The sequence below is a fragment of the Rousettus aegyptiacus genome, unplaced genomic scaffold (genome assembly GCF_014176215.1).
Source record: "Rousettus aegyptiacus isolate mRouAeg1 unplaced genomic scaffold, mRouAeg1.p scaffold_m13_p_16, whole genome shotgun sequence".
In the NCBI taxonomy this organism is placed as follows: domain Eukaryota; kingdom Metazoa; phylum Chordata; class Mammalia; order Chiroptera; family Pteropodidae; genus Rousettus; species Rousettus aegyptiacus.
The window spans coordinates 38,380,909-38,396,265 of NW_023416291.1; the positions used below are offsets into that span (position 1 = coordinate 38,380,909).

The following is a 15,357-nucleotide window of genomic DNA, read 5'->3' on the forward strand; positions in this document are numbered from 1 at the left end:
GGGTCCACGACACCCCAAAAGTCCTCATGTGCCACCAAACTCAGTTCGAGCAAAGCTGCTATCAGGCCGGTGTGAGAGCCACTGAGAAAAACGAGACTCTCGGAGGACCGGCGGGCTAGAGAGCCCGAGAGAGCCCGCGACTTTTCCGTCACGTGGTTCGGCATCCGCGGGGCCTGGATCTCCCGGGTGTTAGGCCACGTGTGCTACCTACTTTTTCCGATTGGCTTGTCTGGACCAATTTGAACGGCATACGGAAGCCGCCTTGGCTCATCCACGGCCGCGTTTTTTTTTTTTTTTTTTTTTTAATTCCCTCTCTTCGGCTCCCTCCTTCCGCACGAGTCTCAGGAGAAGCCACAGCGCAAGGCCCCGCCGCTGCTGCCCTGGGCCTGGTAAGTAGGCCTCACCAGAGCCAGACCGCCTCCGCTCCAGCGTGCGTCGACCGCCGCCAGGGTCTGGGCCTGTGCTGCGCGCGGCCCAGGCGTCGGGGCCGCGCCTGACCCGGGAAGGCCGAGAACCCAGTTGGGCCTGATTCTCGAGGCAGCAAGAACGGGCCAGGGGGGCAGGGAAAACTGAGCCGGGCTTAGGGGGTGGGGTCTCGGAGCCGGGCGAGGTCCCGGTGCCACAAGAATCGGGCCAGTGGGACGCTTGGGGTCGGGCTGGAGGGGATCTGATTGGGGGACATCGCAAGGATCGGGTGTATGTGGGATTTTTCGGCGGGACTTGGTTGGATCTGGTTGGGGGAGGCCGCAGTGAAAAGTTGGGGGCAGGGCCTTGTTGGGCTCTGGTAGGGAGGAGCGTCAGACTTCGGCTTGGAGGGCTTTGCTGGGTCTGACTGGGAAGCATCTCTGGGATCCGTTGAGGGGAATGCTCCGGGGGGTGTTCCACCAGGCCTCATTGGGGGAAGCCGCAGAGATCGGGCGAAAGAGGTTTCCGGTTCGAGTTGGCGGGGGGCTTGGCGGAACTTGACTAGGGGAAGCATTGGAGATCTGTCAGCGGGAGTTACTGTTCGCTGGGGCTGGGGGCGGGAATCGGGCGGAAGGCTTGGTCAGATCTGATTAGGAAAAGGGGCAGGGACCTGTCCAGGGGGCCTCTGTCGCGGGGTGGGCGGGCTTGGCTGGCTCTCTTACAGAGAAGCGACACGGACCTGTCTGGGGATTCATTCTGACCTGATTAAGGAGAATCGCTGGATGAGGTCTAGCTAGGCCAGAAAGGGGGGCGTCTGTCATCCGGCTGAACTTGTTGGGCTGGATTAGGGGAGGCAGCAGGGGCCAGGATGATCGGAGAGCCTTGGGACAGTGCACCTGGGGAGGCTCAGGGACCAGTCTGGGGCAGAGGAGGCATCTGGGGTCTGGCGGAACTAGATTTTGGGAGAAGGGGATCTTAGGGGACTGTGCCTGCACCGGGGAGACCACGGAGACCGGGGCACTTTCGCGGTCTAGGGCAGGGCTCATGGATGGAGATAGGTGGCTGGGCCTTCGCCTAGCGGCTGCAAAGGAAATGAAACCCTTAGGGTCCGCAGTCGGAGGCAGCGGCAGGGGCTGCCCTAGGACTAAAGCTTCGAACAAGACCGGATCAGGATCCGCCGGGCCCTGCCACCGCCTCCCATGGCTTTTTTCCACATCCCCCCCGCCCGCGCTCTCGAACCCGCGACTGCGCGGCGGTGGATGGCGCAGCTGGAGCGGGACCCTGCACTTGAGCTGGCGTGTATTGGCGGCTTCCTCCTGTCCACCGAGGGCGCTCCCGTCGTGCCGCCGCCGCCGCCACCTCCTTCGGGGCTCTGCCTGGGTTTCACGCGGAGTCTCCGGGACCCAGCGCTGACTTCGGCCCCTATCCCCGCAGCTCGCCTTGCGCCATGGATTGGCAGCCAGACGAGCAGGGCCTACAGCAGGTCCTACAGCTGCTCAAAGACTCGCAGTCACCCAACACAGCCACACAGCGTATAGTGCAGGATGTATCCTTCCTTCCTTCCGGGCTTAGGGGAACTGGGCAGAGACATCTGCAGCCCCTGACGGCCAGAGAGGATGGGGCCCACACACTACTTCCCAAACTTTCTGCCGTGGCTAGGAGCTATCCTAGGCAGAGAATTAAGGATTAGAAATTTTGGGCCTCATTCCCAGAGTAAGTTTGGCCCTGTGGGGGTGGGGTGAGGGAACACCTCTAGTTGGTCCTCAGCTTTTGTTAGGTTCATGGTTAAAATTTTTGTTTTAATTGTTTAAAATACTGTAAGTTAAACTTTTAAAATATTTAAACCACAGGGAAGTTTTACTTGAAAATGTGTGTCCCCTTTTTTAAAAAAGCAGGCAACATTAGACTGCTAGTGAGCAGAGCTAAGGAGCAGCTGCCCCCATCAGACAGTCACGTCTGCCAACCCTCTGGTGCTCTGGCCAGGTCTTCAGGAGTGGTGGGGAGCTCATTCATGTGTCTCCCTACCCCAGGTGAATTTGACGTGCCTTAAATGCTACATTCTTCTGGGCATGGGGGTTGACAGGTAGGGTCCTAGGAACTGGCTGCCTGGTCATAGTGCTCAGAGGTACTATCTGCAACATGGCAGTAAGGAGGCCTCACATGGGGAAGGTCCTTGTCTCCCAAGTCCCTTAACAACTTGGCAGAAACTCAAACAGCTGAACCAGTTTCCTGACTTCAACAACTACCTGATTTTCGTCCTGACCAGACTCAAGTCAGAAGGTATGACACCCTCGGTGCCCCTCCATGCAGGCCAGACACTACTCCTTCCCTTGTGGTCCTCTGAGCCTCAGCTCTCTTCCCCCAGATGAGCCAACTCGCTCTCTCAGTGGTCTCATCCTTAAGAACAACGTGAAGGCGCATTACCAGAGCTTTCCACCTCCTGTGGCTGACTTCATCAAACAGGAGTGTCTCAACAACATCGGTGATGCCTCCTCTCTCATCCGAGCCACTATAGGTAAGGCGGGCAGCAGGAGTCACTGAGCCCTCTTGATCAAGAAGCATCTCAGCATGTTAAGGGTATCGATTCACTGTGGATGGTAGAACTATTACTATTGCCACTTCGCAGATGAGGAAACTGAGGCTCAGAGAGGTTAAGGGATTTGCCTGTAAGTAGCAGAGCTCAGAAGTGACCGGCACAGGTCCATGCTCTCAACCACCCCCTCCTGAAATAGCCATTCTTGCTTCTGAGTCACTCAATGTCCAGAATTTTATGTTAGGCCCTGAATGCGTAGCACATTAAAATCAGACCTCCCTGCTGTTGTGGAGTTTGGTGTCATTCATGATTTGACTGAACTAAATCAGACCAATGATGATTTAGCTGAAATGTGAGTTAGCTTTGTCCCAGAGCCTTACTGACTCCGGAAGGCTGCCTGAGGGAGTTAACATAAGGATAACCAAGAATTTTCCGCAATCTTTAAGTCTTTTTACTACTGATAAGTACGAACCCTACTGTTTATGGCTGACTTACTCCCCCCCCTAGATTTATTGAGGTATAATTGACATATAATGATTTACATTTTTTTCCTTAAATCTATGTCAACTCCTAAAATTTGCTTTTAAAAGGATGTTGTATATACCTGTTTTAAATATAAATACAGATTTTCTTGCCCTAAAAGCAGTGGTCCCCAACCTTTTAGCACCAGGGACCAGTGCTCCTGTGAGAATTTAATGCCTGATGATCTGAGGTGGAACTGAGGCAGCGATGCTAACCCTGGGGAACGGCTGTAAATATGGATGAAGCTTTGCTTGCTTGCCCGCCGCTCACCTCCTGCTGTGCAGCCTGGTTCCTAACAGGCCATGGATCAGTACCTGTTCATAGCCTGGGGATTGGGGACCCCTGCCCTAAAGGGAAGGTAGTCTTAAAATGCAATAAAAACAGAAAAATAATATTAAATTTGAGATAAGATGCTGGGGCCTGCTTAAAGGGCTGATCTTGGGGCTCACTGCTTCTGTTAAAAGTGACCCTTAGCCCTGACAGTACTCCTCAGGCCAGCAGAAGGATCTGGATTTACCAAGCTCATTCCAGGTATCAGATTCTGCTCTGAATACTTAAGTCAGTGAAGTTTCCTGGTAGCCCTAGGAAGCCAGTAGTCTTTATCCCCATTGAGGCACAGAGAGATTAGGAGATGTGGCCAGTGTCACACAGACAGGGATGGTATCAGGACTGTACTCAGTCTACCACAAGGAACACTATTCCTAGCAGATGTGTGAGCCAGGGTCATCTGGAGTATTAGTAGTGGGAGCTTCTTTGACTGGGAAGGACTGCCACCTGCTGGCTTTAAATACCATCTGCACTGACATCACCTGCATTCGCCTTAGCTGCCAGACCCCTCCACTGCCTTCATGCTTCAGATGCCTACTGCAGATCGTACTTGGGTTTCTAATAAGCTGTATAAGTCTTCCCTGAGGCCATACAGCCCTGCAGGACCTGCCCTCTTCCCCCTCCCAGCACTCGCTTCTTCCCACACCATGCTACTGGCTCTTTACCCATCTGTAAGCTCCCCAGGCCTACTCCCAGGCTTTTGCACCTGCCATTCCCTCTGCCTAGGATGCTCTTTTTCCGAGGGACCTAGATGGCTTCTCTCTAATCTTCAGATCTTTGCTCAGATGTCAAGATGTCACCTGAGGAAACTGAACGCCCAATTTTAAATTGCAACCCTTACTCTCAGTCCCTACTAGCCATCTTCTCTGCTTCACTTCCCCACCTTAGCTCTTGGCATCTACCCTCCTAGGGCTTTTGCAGGTAAATCTTGACCTCCTAGCCTCCCTCACTAGGCAGTCAGCTCCCAAGTTCAGGGACTTTGTGTTTAGTTCTGCACTATATCCCTGGGCCTGGAACAGAGCTGACTTACATTAAGGGGTGTGTAGGGCTCACGAGGGAGGGCGCCTGGAAAGTGGCAGGGAGGGCTGAGGCAGTGTCCTTTTCTGGCTACCCAGGCATTCTCATCACCACCATCGCTTCCAAGGGTGAGCTGCAGATGTGGCCTGAGCTGCTGCCCCAGCTGTGCAACCTGCTCAACTCAGAGGATTACAACACGTGTGAGGTAAGCGGCAAGCTATGGCCCACCCATGTAGGAGCCGGGGCTGGACCAGGACCCACGCCCATGTGTGCTCTTCCCCACTCAGGGAGCCTTTGGAGCCCTGCAGAAGATCTGCGAAGACTCGTCTGAGCTCCTGGATAGTGATGCTCTCAACAGGCCCCTCAACATCATGATTCCCAAGTTCCTGCAGTTCTTTAAGCACTGTAGCCCCAAGATCCGGTAGGTGTGGCCCCCCCAGGAGTCTGCAGGGGACCTGGGGTAGGTGGGGCAGGGATGACCCACTTGCCTGATCCCTGCCAGGTCCCATGCCATCGCCTGTGTGAACCAGTTCATCATGGATCGGGCCCAGGCGCTGATGGACAATATTGACACCTTCATCGAGGTAGGCCACTGGGCCGGGGGTGAGCAGGGCAAAAGCTGGGAATCCCTGCTGTGGCTGACTTTGCCTTCTCTGCAGCACCTCTTTGCCCTGGCTGTGGATGATGACCCCGAGGTACGGAAGAATGTATGCCGTGCTCTGGTGATGCTGCTGGAAGTGCGAATCGACAGGCTTATCCCCCATATGCATAGCATTATCCAGGTGTGCACATGTGTGCTGGCCTGGGTGGGTGTTACAGGGTGGGGGGCAAAGAGGGGCCAGCCACTCTTAGTCGGACGGACAGGGCCTTATCCTTTCTCTCACCCCGCCCAGTACATGCTGCAGAGGACCCAGGACCACGATGAGAATGTGGCCCTTGAGGCCTGCGAGTTCTGGCTGACGCTGGCTGAGCAGCCCATCTGCAAGGAAGTTCTGGCCTCCCACCTTGTCCAGTGAGTGCACCTCCTGCCCACTGTCCCATCCCAACCTTTACCTCCTCTATCTTAGTTTACTTTCTATGCCTGTGATTTTGCAAGTGATGTGAAGGTAGTTTTAATGACTTAAAAATTAGGTAAGTTATAGGTGGAATAAATGAGAAGTTAACAAAGGCTTCAAGAATAGCTGGATCCAGATGCTCAAAAGATGTGAAAGGCATCTGTCTAGTTTCAGATCTTCTTTCTCTATGTTAGCTTTGTTCTCAGGTATGACATTCTCCCCCCTCCCCACACCCATGGTTGTACTGTGGCCTTCTGTAGCCTTATAGCTTAGGAACCTCTGAGAAAAGACTTTTTCTCTTGATCAGTATGTCCAGTAAAAGTCCTAGGGCCAACTTGGATTTGCCTATTCCCAAGTCAGTGAAGGCTCTAGTCAAAGTTTCCAGTCCTGAGGTACATGGGAGTCCAGCTGAGGGGCCTGGCTGCCTTGCTTGTTTGCTCCCCTAATCTGGGCCCATCCCAGTGAAGTACCTAGTGACTGGGCCACGTGTCCCTGCCTTATGGCATGCTAGGGATTAGGCAGTGTTCTAAGCTCAGTATATTCAGAGGTTGGTAGTTCCTAGAGTGGCCAGGTCTGAGGCAGGAGTCTTCCAGTGGAGCCAGGAGTTGTGTCAGTTCTGTTCCTGTTACAGTGACAGAGACTAGGTTGAGATAGTTCCCACTAAGAGAAATGAATGGATGCAGGGCCAACAGAATTAGCGTACTCAGTGCAGTTGGCTTTTGATGCCCCTATTTGTACCTCTGCTTCCCTCTTGCTCAGGCTTTGAGCCCCCAGGGGGCCTGTCTCCTAATGATAAGCCTCTCTTCCAATAGGTTGATCCCCATCCTGGTGAATGGGATGAAGTACTCGGAAATTGACATCATCCTGCTCAAGGTCAGCTGGGGCTGACCACCGGGCACAGGCCGGCAAGTGAGGGCCGGGTTGTAGGGGCTGGGACTGTGGTGGTCCTTAGCGGTCTGCCTGGCCCACAGGGGGATGTGGAGGAGGACGAGGCGGTCCCTGATAGTGAGCAGGACATTAAGCCACGCTTCCACAAGTCGCGCACAGTGACGCTACCCCATGAGGCTGAGCGGCCTGACGGCTCTGAGGACGCAGAAGATGATGATGATGATGATGCTTTGTCCGACTGGAATCTGAGTGCGTGGCCCTGGCAGGGTTTGGTGGTGGCGGGTAGGGAGAAGCCAGCCCTGGACTCCCTCTCAGGAGTTGATGAGAAGCCCGCGTGGAGTAGATTGTGAAGATTTTAATCATGATCTCTGCTCTGGGGTTATGGTCGAGGAGGCCTTGCCTAATGGGCTTCCCTGAGCCCATCCCTTGATTTCCATTCCCACCCCAGGGAAGTGCTCGGCAGCTGCACTGGATGTCTTGGCCAACGTCTTCCGGGAGGAACTACTGCCCCACCTCCTTCCCCTGCTCAAGGGCCTCCTCTTCCACCCTGAGTGGGTGGTCAAGGAGTCAGGCATCCTGGTGCTGGGCGCCATTGCTGAGGGTGAGTGCCCCCCAAGCCTGGCTGTGCTGACCTCTGACCCCCTGTGCTGTTGTGATACTGGGGCTGACTGAGGCAAGTCAGCCTGGAGGGGACAATGCCATCCCTGAGTTCCGTCCAGAGGCCTGCTCAGCCCCTCCTAACAGCTCCTTGACCCTCAGCTGTGGGCCTGAAAGGAAGCTTAAATCCCAGAGTGCAAGCCCTCTTCTGAATTCTCAGACAAACCATTTAACGTTATAAGCATAACCACAGCTATAGCAATAATAAGAACAGCCACTTCTGCAGTGCTTGTCCTATGGCAGGCAGCCTGGTCCCATGGTCTCACCATCACCTGATGAGGTGGGTTTCGTATATGGGGAAACTGAAGTATAGAGGGATGTACTTCACTTCTCCAATCACCCAGGGTGTAGCTGGGTCTCAGACCTGCTCCCGGCTATGGGCTGGACTCCTAGAATAAATGTGCAGTGGTGGTGTTTCTTTTAACTTCACATGGTACATCGTTACTGCTGTGGCTTTTGGGTGCCCTTCGTCCCAATGGGATATACTGCTTGGATGACCAGAGGGCTTTGCGAGTCTATTACAGGCATCACTTATGACCTCTTCAGCATCCAGGACTATCCTAAAAAGTTCAGACATAGCAGGAGAGCTTTCAAAATTATTTAAGGAAAGGTTATAATAAGTGTAATACAGCTTATGATAATACGTGTGCACATATTAACCCTTTTCCTGTTTAGAAAAAAAAGTGCAGCTCGCTGTCAGCATTAATTTGACATCACATGTAGGAATGCTACGTTTTCTAGGATTTGACATTTTCAGCGATTGAGAATTACTATATTTTGTAAATGGATATACCTCTACTAAAAACAGAATGCTATAAATAGAATGTGATTTGTTTCCAAAGACTATCGATTTACTAGAGATGTGAAAATAAAAATAATATAATAACATAATAATAAAGCGAGAACTTTCATGGTAAACTTTGGGAGTGAGGTTAGGACTGTGATCCGTGAATTACCTAGGAGTAAATGCTGCAGCTACACGTGCTGCTGGCAAGTTTTCTCAGGGCAAAGAGAAAATGGGTCAATTGACTACGTTAGGTGTTCTACCTATTCATGGGAAAAGACCTATAAGAATTGGTCCTAAACCAGTAAAACAGATCACTTGCCTTGGATTATTAGAGGATATTCTATTATCTGTTCTCTAATTAAAAAGCATACTCGTGGCTTTAAAAAAAAAAATAGAAAAATCACAAATAACCAAGAAAGTTTCAAAAGACAAGTACTTTCTGTTTATTGGGGTCACTGCTGCCCACAAAGCCTGAGTCACTGTGCAACCCCGTTATCTATGAATTAAATTAACGAGTGGCCATGACAGAGTGGACCAAATGGTGGGGCAAGGTTTACTCTGATGCTACTCCCCTCCTGACCCCACCTTTCACAGGCTCTATGACTGTGAGTCAGTTATTTAACCTCTGAGCCTTAGTTTCACTGTCTGTCAGGTGCAACAGCCTGATTCTCTCCCATAAAGGTGGGTGTGGCCAGGCTCAGCTGGGCTCAGGCTTGCCCCTCTGCCATCCTTGCAGGCTGCATGCAGGGCATGGTACCCTACCTGCCTGAGCTGATCCCGCATCTCATCCAGTGCCTGTCAGACAAGAAGGCCCTGGTCCGTTCCATCGCTTGCTGGACACTGAGCCGCTACGCCCACTGGGTGGTCAGCCAGCCACCTGACATGCACCTCAAGCCTCTGATGACGGAACTGCTCAAGCGCATCCTGGATGGCAACAAGAGGGTACAGGAGGCAGCCTGCAGGTGACTTCCCACTCTGGCCTCACAGTCCCCATCCCTGACCCACTGGCTGCTCTCTGGGAAGTGACGACACTCATTATTCCTGACATCCTACTGATGTCTAATGTATTCGTACTGGCTGATCCCAAGTACCCCCAATTCCTGTTTCCACCTGCATATGGCCCCGCCCCATCAGTAGACGCCCAATGAGCCCTTCTTGCCTTCCAGTGCCTTCGCCACCCTGGAGGAAGAGGCCTGCACGGAACTGGTGCCCTACCTCAGCTACATTCTGGACACCCTCGTCTTTGCCTTTGGCAAATACCAGCACAAGAACTTGCTCATCCTCTATGATGCCATTGGCACCCTGGCCGACTCTGTGGGCCACCACCTCAACCAGCCGGTGAGACCCCACAGTGGCTCCCTTTTCCTGATCTCCTGTGTCCCTTGGCATCCAGTGACCTGGCGGCGACCCTGTGTTGCACGCCAGGGATATGGCCGTGACCTTGACAGGCAGACAGACAGACCCAGGCCACACCCTCGCCATGCTCCCAGTCTAGTTGGGGAGACAGTTATGAGATAGTGTGGTAAGTGCTTTGCTGGGGAAGCTTAGGGGCCTACGGGAACCACGAGGTGCTGACTTAGGCTCCGAGGGGGAAGAGGTGGGTAGAACTGGGTTTGGGATAGGTGAGAAGGGCCCGGAGGTCTGGTTGGATGGCGAGGTCTTACAGGGCCCCATGAGCCACAGTGAGAAGCCCAGGCCTCATTGCTCAGGCGATGGGCACCTCTGAGTCATAGGGAATCCTGCTGGTATCCAGAATGCTACCCTTGCCTAGGGAGACCCAACTTCCTGTTCTCCCTCCAGGAATACATCCAGAAGCTGATGCCTCCACTCATTCAGAAGTGGAATGAGCTCAAGGATGAAGACAAGGACCTCTTCCCTCTGTTAGAGGTGGGTGGGCTCTAGGCTCCCTCCCGCAACCCCTTCCCACTCTGCCTGAGTTCACCTCTCCTGCCTTCCTCCCACCAGTGTCTGTCATCCGTGGCCACTGCCCTGCAGAGCGGCTTCTTGCCTTACTGCGAGCCTGTCTACCAGCGCTGCGTCACCCTGGTACAGAAGACGCTGGCCCAGGCCATGGTGAGCACCTCTCCTCTGCCACGCTGCTATTCACTCCTCAGCTGCTGCCCCAGCCCTAGCCCATCCCCCTCACCTGCCTGCCCACTGCCGTCTGTGCCCAGATGTACACCCAGCACCCTGAACAGTATGAGGCCCCTGACAAGGACTTCATGATCGTGGCACTGGACCTGCTCAGCGGCCTGGCTGAGGGCCTGGGTGGCCATGTGGAGCAGCTGGTGGCCCGCAGCAACATCATGACATTGCTGTTCCAATGCATGCAGGTGGGTGAGTTCCCTTCACAGGCCTCTCAGTAATGATACCCAGCAGTCTGTATGGGCCACCCTGGCGGAGGATTCAGGGCACTGTGCTCCAAGGACATCAGGGAAAGGGGGCCTGTAAAAAAATCCTTGTAATTTTTTAAAAGGGATTCAAATAAGACATGAACAAAAGCTCATTTTTCAAGCCAAGGTAGAACATTAAAAAGTAGAAAATAGGAAATGCGGAAGCACAAGTCCCTCTAACATCACCCTCAACCTGTGTAGCAGGATGGTCAGCAGTTACATGTGTTCTCTGTAGCAGTGCCCTGAGCGAGGCACTCGTTCACTACTCCCTAAGTTCCAATGTACGGGGTCCTGCAGCCTTGGCGCTGGGAAGTGAAAGAGTCAGGCCTTGCTCTAAGGACTGTTCGCCTAGTGGTCCTGTGTTGAGGGATTAGTTGGGGACCCAGGCTGGTTGTGGGTAAGGGAGCCCTGCCACGCTGACCCTGCTCTGACCCCCAGGACTCAATGCCCGAGGTCCGGCAGAGCTCTTTTGCCCTCCTGGGAGATCTCACCAAAGCCTGCTTCATCCATGTCAAGCCCTGTATTGGTATGACACCTTTCTTGTTCTTACCCCAAGACCCCAGCCCTGGCTTCAAGTGATGGAACTATGACCGGGGAGTACTGTGACCAAACTGGGGTGTATTCGTACTGTCTGATGGGGCCTGCCCGGCCAGGTCCAGAAGCTCATGTTGGTGGGCCCTCCTGCTCAGCACTCCTCTTTCTCCCTACCAGCTGAGTTCATGCCCATCTTGGGCACCAACCTGAACCCTGAGTTCATCTCTGTCTGCAACAATGCCACCTGGGCCATTGGGGAGATCTGCATGCAGATGGGTGAGTGCCCTGCAGGTGGGCTGGCCCTGCCCCTCCCCATTGGCCTGGTCCCCTCAAGAGGGCGCTGGTGCTCCTTGAGGAAGGCTCCATGGGCCAGGGGCATGAGGACACCTCAGCATTTTTATCAGAGATAGGCTGAATAGCTGAAAGGTTTTCTGTGATTGGCTTTTACAAAGAGGCAGTACAAGAGACCTGTTCTGATTGGACTGTTTGCCACCTCCCAACCTGCATGCGGTTGGCTGAAAGGCCCACTGGGATTTGTAGAGACTGGCAGCTTCCCCATCCCCCAGCAGGGAGGCTGGCCCATGTGGCCTCACCCTGATGTCCAGTGATGACTCTGGGGTAGCTTCTGGTATTTGGAAGGTGTGGATCTATCTCGGGTTGGCCATGGGTCCTGGGCTGGGGACCAGCCAGTTTTTCGTTTCCTCACCAGTTGCAATTAGCCAGTGTCAAGATGAAACTGGGGTAGTCAGTGTGGGTGGCGTGGATTGTGCAAGGCTCTGACTGGCCTGTCCCACAGGGGCAGAGATGCAGCCCTATGTGCAAATGGTCCTCAACAACCTGGTGGAGATCATTAACCGGCCCAACACACCCAAGACACTGCTGGAAAACACAGGTGGGCAGCAGGTCTGGGCCACCACTGCCCCCTTGCCCACCTCCTGGAGGTGGGCTTCATGGCTGGGAGTTGAGAAGAGGCTTTGGGAAAGAACCAGGGAAGATATCTACAAGGGTCTGGAAGGGGTTCTGGGAGGAGCAGCAAGAAAGATACTGACCTCGGGGGAGACCAATGCTGGGCCAAGCTCCGTGGGCCAGGCAGCTGACAGGAGTTATTCCCTTGGGGCCTGAGGGGCGGGGCTGGTGCCTCATGCCAGAGGCCCCGCCACGTACCGTCCCGGGGCCGCTCGGGGTTTCAGGTCGCCTGACGAGTCCCTCTGCCATTCCAGCCATCACCATCGGCCGCCTGGGCTACGTGTGCCCACAGGAGGTGGCACCCATGCTGCAGCAGTTCATCCGGCCTTGGTGTGTGCTCACCTGTGTGGGGCCTGCCGTATGGTGGGCTGGGTAGCAGGGTGGGTGGGACAGGCCTAACCCGTCCCCTCACCTGTGCCCACCTAGCCCTGCTCATCCGTAGTTGCACGTCCCAGCCCCATTGCTCATTGATGCCCTGCTTTCTCCACACCCCATAGACACATAGCCCACCCAGCCCTGTCACCCACTGCCCCTCATGGATGCCTCTTCTGCTCCAGCTCCACTGGCTGATTACTTGATACTCACCTTCCCCACAGGTGCACGTCCCTCAGGAACATCAGGGACAACGAGGAGAAGGACTCAGCCTTCCGAGGCATCTGCATGATGATAGGCGTCAACCCTGGGGGCGTTGTGCAGGTTGGGGCGGCTGGGCTCTGAGGGAAGGCACTGGGGCTGGGCTTGGGCGGCCCCTCACACAGGATCCGTCGCGTTTCAGGACTTTATTTTCTTCTGCGATGCTGTAGCCTCCTGGGTGAGCCCGAAGGATGACCTTCGGGACATGTTTTATAAGGTGAGGCTCCCATGTAGTCCTGATGTAGTCCTGAGAGAGTCCTGGCATGGGGGAGATCCACTTGGGGAGAGGCTGAGTTCATCTCGAGCTGCTTCGGGTGTCCCTTTCCCCCATGCAGATTCTCCATGGCTTCAAAGACCAGGTTGGGGAGGAGAACTGGCAGCAGTTCTCAGAGCAGTTCCCACCGCTGCTCAAGGAAAGGCTGGCTGCCTTCTACGGGGTCTAGAGTGTATCTAGAGTATATCGACTGCCAGGTGAGGAGGCTGCATGCGGGGTGCTGGTGCAGCCATTGGAGCTGAAGGGACACAGGCCCTGATCCCCCCCTTCTCTCCACAGGTTTCTGTCTGCGTCGTCTTGGAGGGGATGCTGGGGATCGCACTGCATCCAGAAGTCACTGTGCCCTGGTCGAGGGGGGTTAGGGAGGAGTGAATGGGACCCAAATCCAGACGCCTTCCTTGTCCATGTACCTGCCTGTGTGGTCAGCCAGTGGTGGGTAGGTGGGTGGGGTCTCCACACTCATCCTACAAATGGGAGGGGGGTGGGACTTCTTGGTGGCAAGGGCCCCTTGCTCTAAGCAGGGTCACCTCAGGCAGCCCACTTGGGCCAGCCATATGGGAGGGAAGAATGAACATGGCCAACTGAATGTGGCTTAGGATGAGGCAGGGGGAAAGCAGGTGGGGAGGGTGGGGTCCCTGTAGAGACATAACTCATGTATACACGTGGCCACAGGCATGTGCGGGCACTGCAGCCAGCCAGGCTAGGCTAGCTGCCCCACCATTCCCTTGACTGCATGGAGACAGTAGAATTAGTGAACCCCTGAGTTAACCCATAAGGCCTTCCGTGTAACTTGCATCTAGAGTTTAAGAAGCTTCTGCCGTTTTGCCAGAATTGGCGGTGATTGGGGAGGGCTGGGTGGGTTGGGGACTTCTGCTAGGAGCCCGGGGTTGGGGGAAGAGGATGGCCACGTTGGGGCTGTGCGGTCAGCATGCGTACACTTCAGACTTGCTCCGCATACTTCCTGCCAGCTCTGTGGCAGCCTCAGCCAGTGTGTCCCTCTCCTTGTCCTGTCCCAGTCTGAAGAGTGAGGACCACTGGAGCAGCTGGGACTGGCCAGAGGTCCCCGTTTCTCCCTATCCTGTTCTTCAGTGACTTTTGAAGACACTAGGGTGGGGCTTTTTTTCTGGAAGAGAGCTGGGGTTGGCCAGAGCTGCTGACACCTACTCCCAGTCTCTCTCCATAAGCAAATCCATTTCAAGGGCAGGCCATTTCTCTGTGCTTCTGAGAGTCCTCTTCAAGTTCCAGGCCCAAGTTCTAACACGAGGGCTGGGGCATTTAATTGATGGTGAAAGGGGACAAAGGCTTATACTTTGCCAGCAAGAAGGAAACTGAGGGCTTGGAGGAGGGGAAAGGTGGTGTCCTCTCTGGACATCCTGAGCCCAAAGCCTTCCTGTTCATCACAGCTCCCAGTGGGCCTTGAGACCCACTAGTTTGGGGCAGTGATTCTAGGGACCCTTCTGTGATTGGTGGGGATGTAGTCACAGTGAGAGAGGCTCCCCTGGAATAGGAGCGAGTGTGGATACTTCCCATTTGGCCTTGAGACTGAAACTGGGCCCTGCAACGTCCTTAATGTTTTCCTTTTTCTGCTTTCTACTTCTTTGGGGGCCCATTTTGGGAGTTTGGAGGGTTTGACTGGATTCCTGCATCCTGGGTCCTGCTCCATCCATCCCGCCGGGGCCCTGGACCCCACCTCCGTCATAGCCCTATGTCTCCTCAGATAGGGTGTGGCCCTGTGTCTATTCCAAGGGGCACTTGGTGCACATTCCGTAAACTCAGCTGGTTCCTCCCCTCCTTTGAAACTCCAGCAGGTCTCTGGAAGCCATTTGTAAAAAAAAAAAAAAAAAAAAAAAAAAAAAGGTTTAAATATCATATCATTTTCTGGTAATTTCAGTTCTTTGGAGCATCCTCTGCTGGGTCTTGGGGTGTATGGATGGACTGGCTATCTGATGGGATTGGAAGCCCCTTCTCCACCTAGGACTGGGGTCTCCAACTACCTTCAGGGAAGGGGGAGACCGGTTTGTTGTCTTTTTTTTTTTTTTTTTTTTAAAGAAAACTATTTAATTTTTTAATTTATTTTTGGTTGATTTTTGCACAACGAAGTTGCAGCTTCTCAACTTTCTCCCCTGCCCAGGGCTGCGGACCCTAACTGGCTTTGATCCACAGTCCCGTTCGTTCCCATCCTCTTCTTCCCCTTCACCCTCTTCCTCCTGCGGACTCTCGGGTCTGTCCATTTGTTACCGTGCTGTGCTGGGGGTTGGTGCCGCGATGGCGTGAGATTCCACTTGTGTAGAACTTTGTTGAGTAAAGATCAGTTTCTTGTGAAACCCTTGGTCTCCAGCTGGCCTCCTGTGTCTTTGGCTTTGGCA

General features: G+C 54.1%; 1 protein-coding gene and 1 non-coding gene across 7 annotated transcripts; both read left to right on the plus strand.

The window, feature by feature from the left end:
- The first annotated feature begins 280 nt into the window (after positions 1–280).
- TNPO2 (transportin 2) lies at positions 281–15,315 on the plus strand. Of its 6 annotated transcripts, none has more exons than XM_016162073.2 (25): positions 281–389; positions 1,840–1,951; positions 2,610–2,685; positions 2,771–2,920; positions 4,903–5,009; positions 5,092–5,225; positions 5,307–5,388; positions 5,464–5,586; positions 5,698–5,816; positions 6,672–6,732; positions 6,831–6,996; positions 7,196–7,348; positions 8,928–9,153; positions 9,358–9,529; positions 9,992–10,078; positions 10,157–10,264; positions 10,366–10,524; positions 11,023–11,110; positions 11,296–11,394; positions 11,915–12,010; positions 12,309–12,414; positions 12,681–12,780; positions 12,860–12,934; positions 13,053–13,188; positions 13,271–15,315. In XM_016162073.2, exons 2-24 carry the CDS (start codon positions 1,853–1,855, stop codon positions 13,158–13,160), a joined length of 2,694 nt encoding a protein of 897 aa, XP_016017559.1. In that variant the 5' UTR covers positions 281–389; positions 1,840–1,852; the 3' UTR covers positions 13,161–13,188; positions 13,271–15,315. The 6 variants fall into 6 exon arrangements, 5 of the variants coding, with proteins under 5 accessions (XP_016017559.1, XP_016017560.1, XP_036089745.1 ...); XM_016162074.2 differs by having other exon boundaries at positions 12,339–12,414; XM_036233852.1 differs by lacking the exon at positions 11,296–11,394.
- Positions 9,208–9,277, plus strand: LOC118612521. Its single transcript, XR_004955050.1, has one exon. It is a non-coding gene; the product is annotated as a small nucleolar RNA SNORD41 (small nucleolar RNA).
- Positions 15,316–15,357: the final 42 nt, after the last annotated feature.

What these genes read in the sequence shown, in the direction of transcription:
- TNPO2 (XM_016162073.2), top strand. Translation starts at nt 1,853, where the DNA reads ATGGATTGGCAGCCAGACGAGCAGGGCCTACAGCAGGTCCTACAGCTG. An exon ending in CACTGTAGCCCCAAGATCCG is followed by an intron (nt 5,226 to 5,306) that starts GTAGGTGTGGCC and finishes GATCCCTGCCAG; the next exon opens with GTCCCATGCCATCGCCTGTG. An exon ending in ACCTCTTCCCTCTGTTAGAG is followed by an intron (nt 10,079 to 10,156) that starts GTGGGTGGGCTC and finishes TCCTCCCACCAG; the next exon opens with TGTCTGTCATCCGTGGCCAC.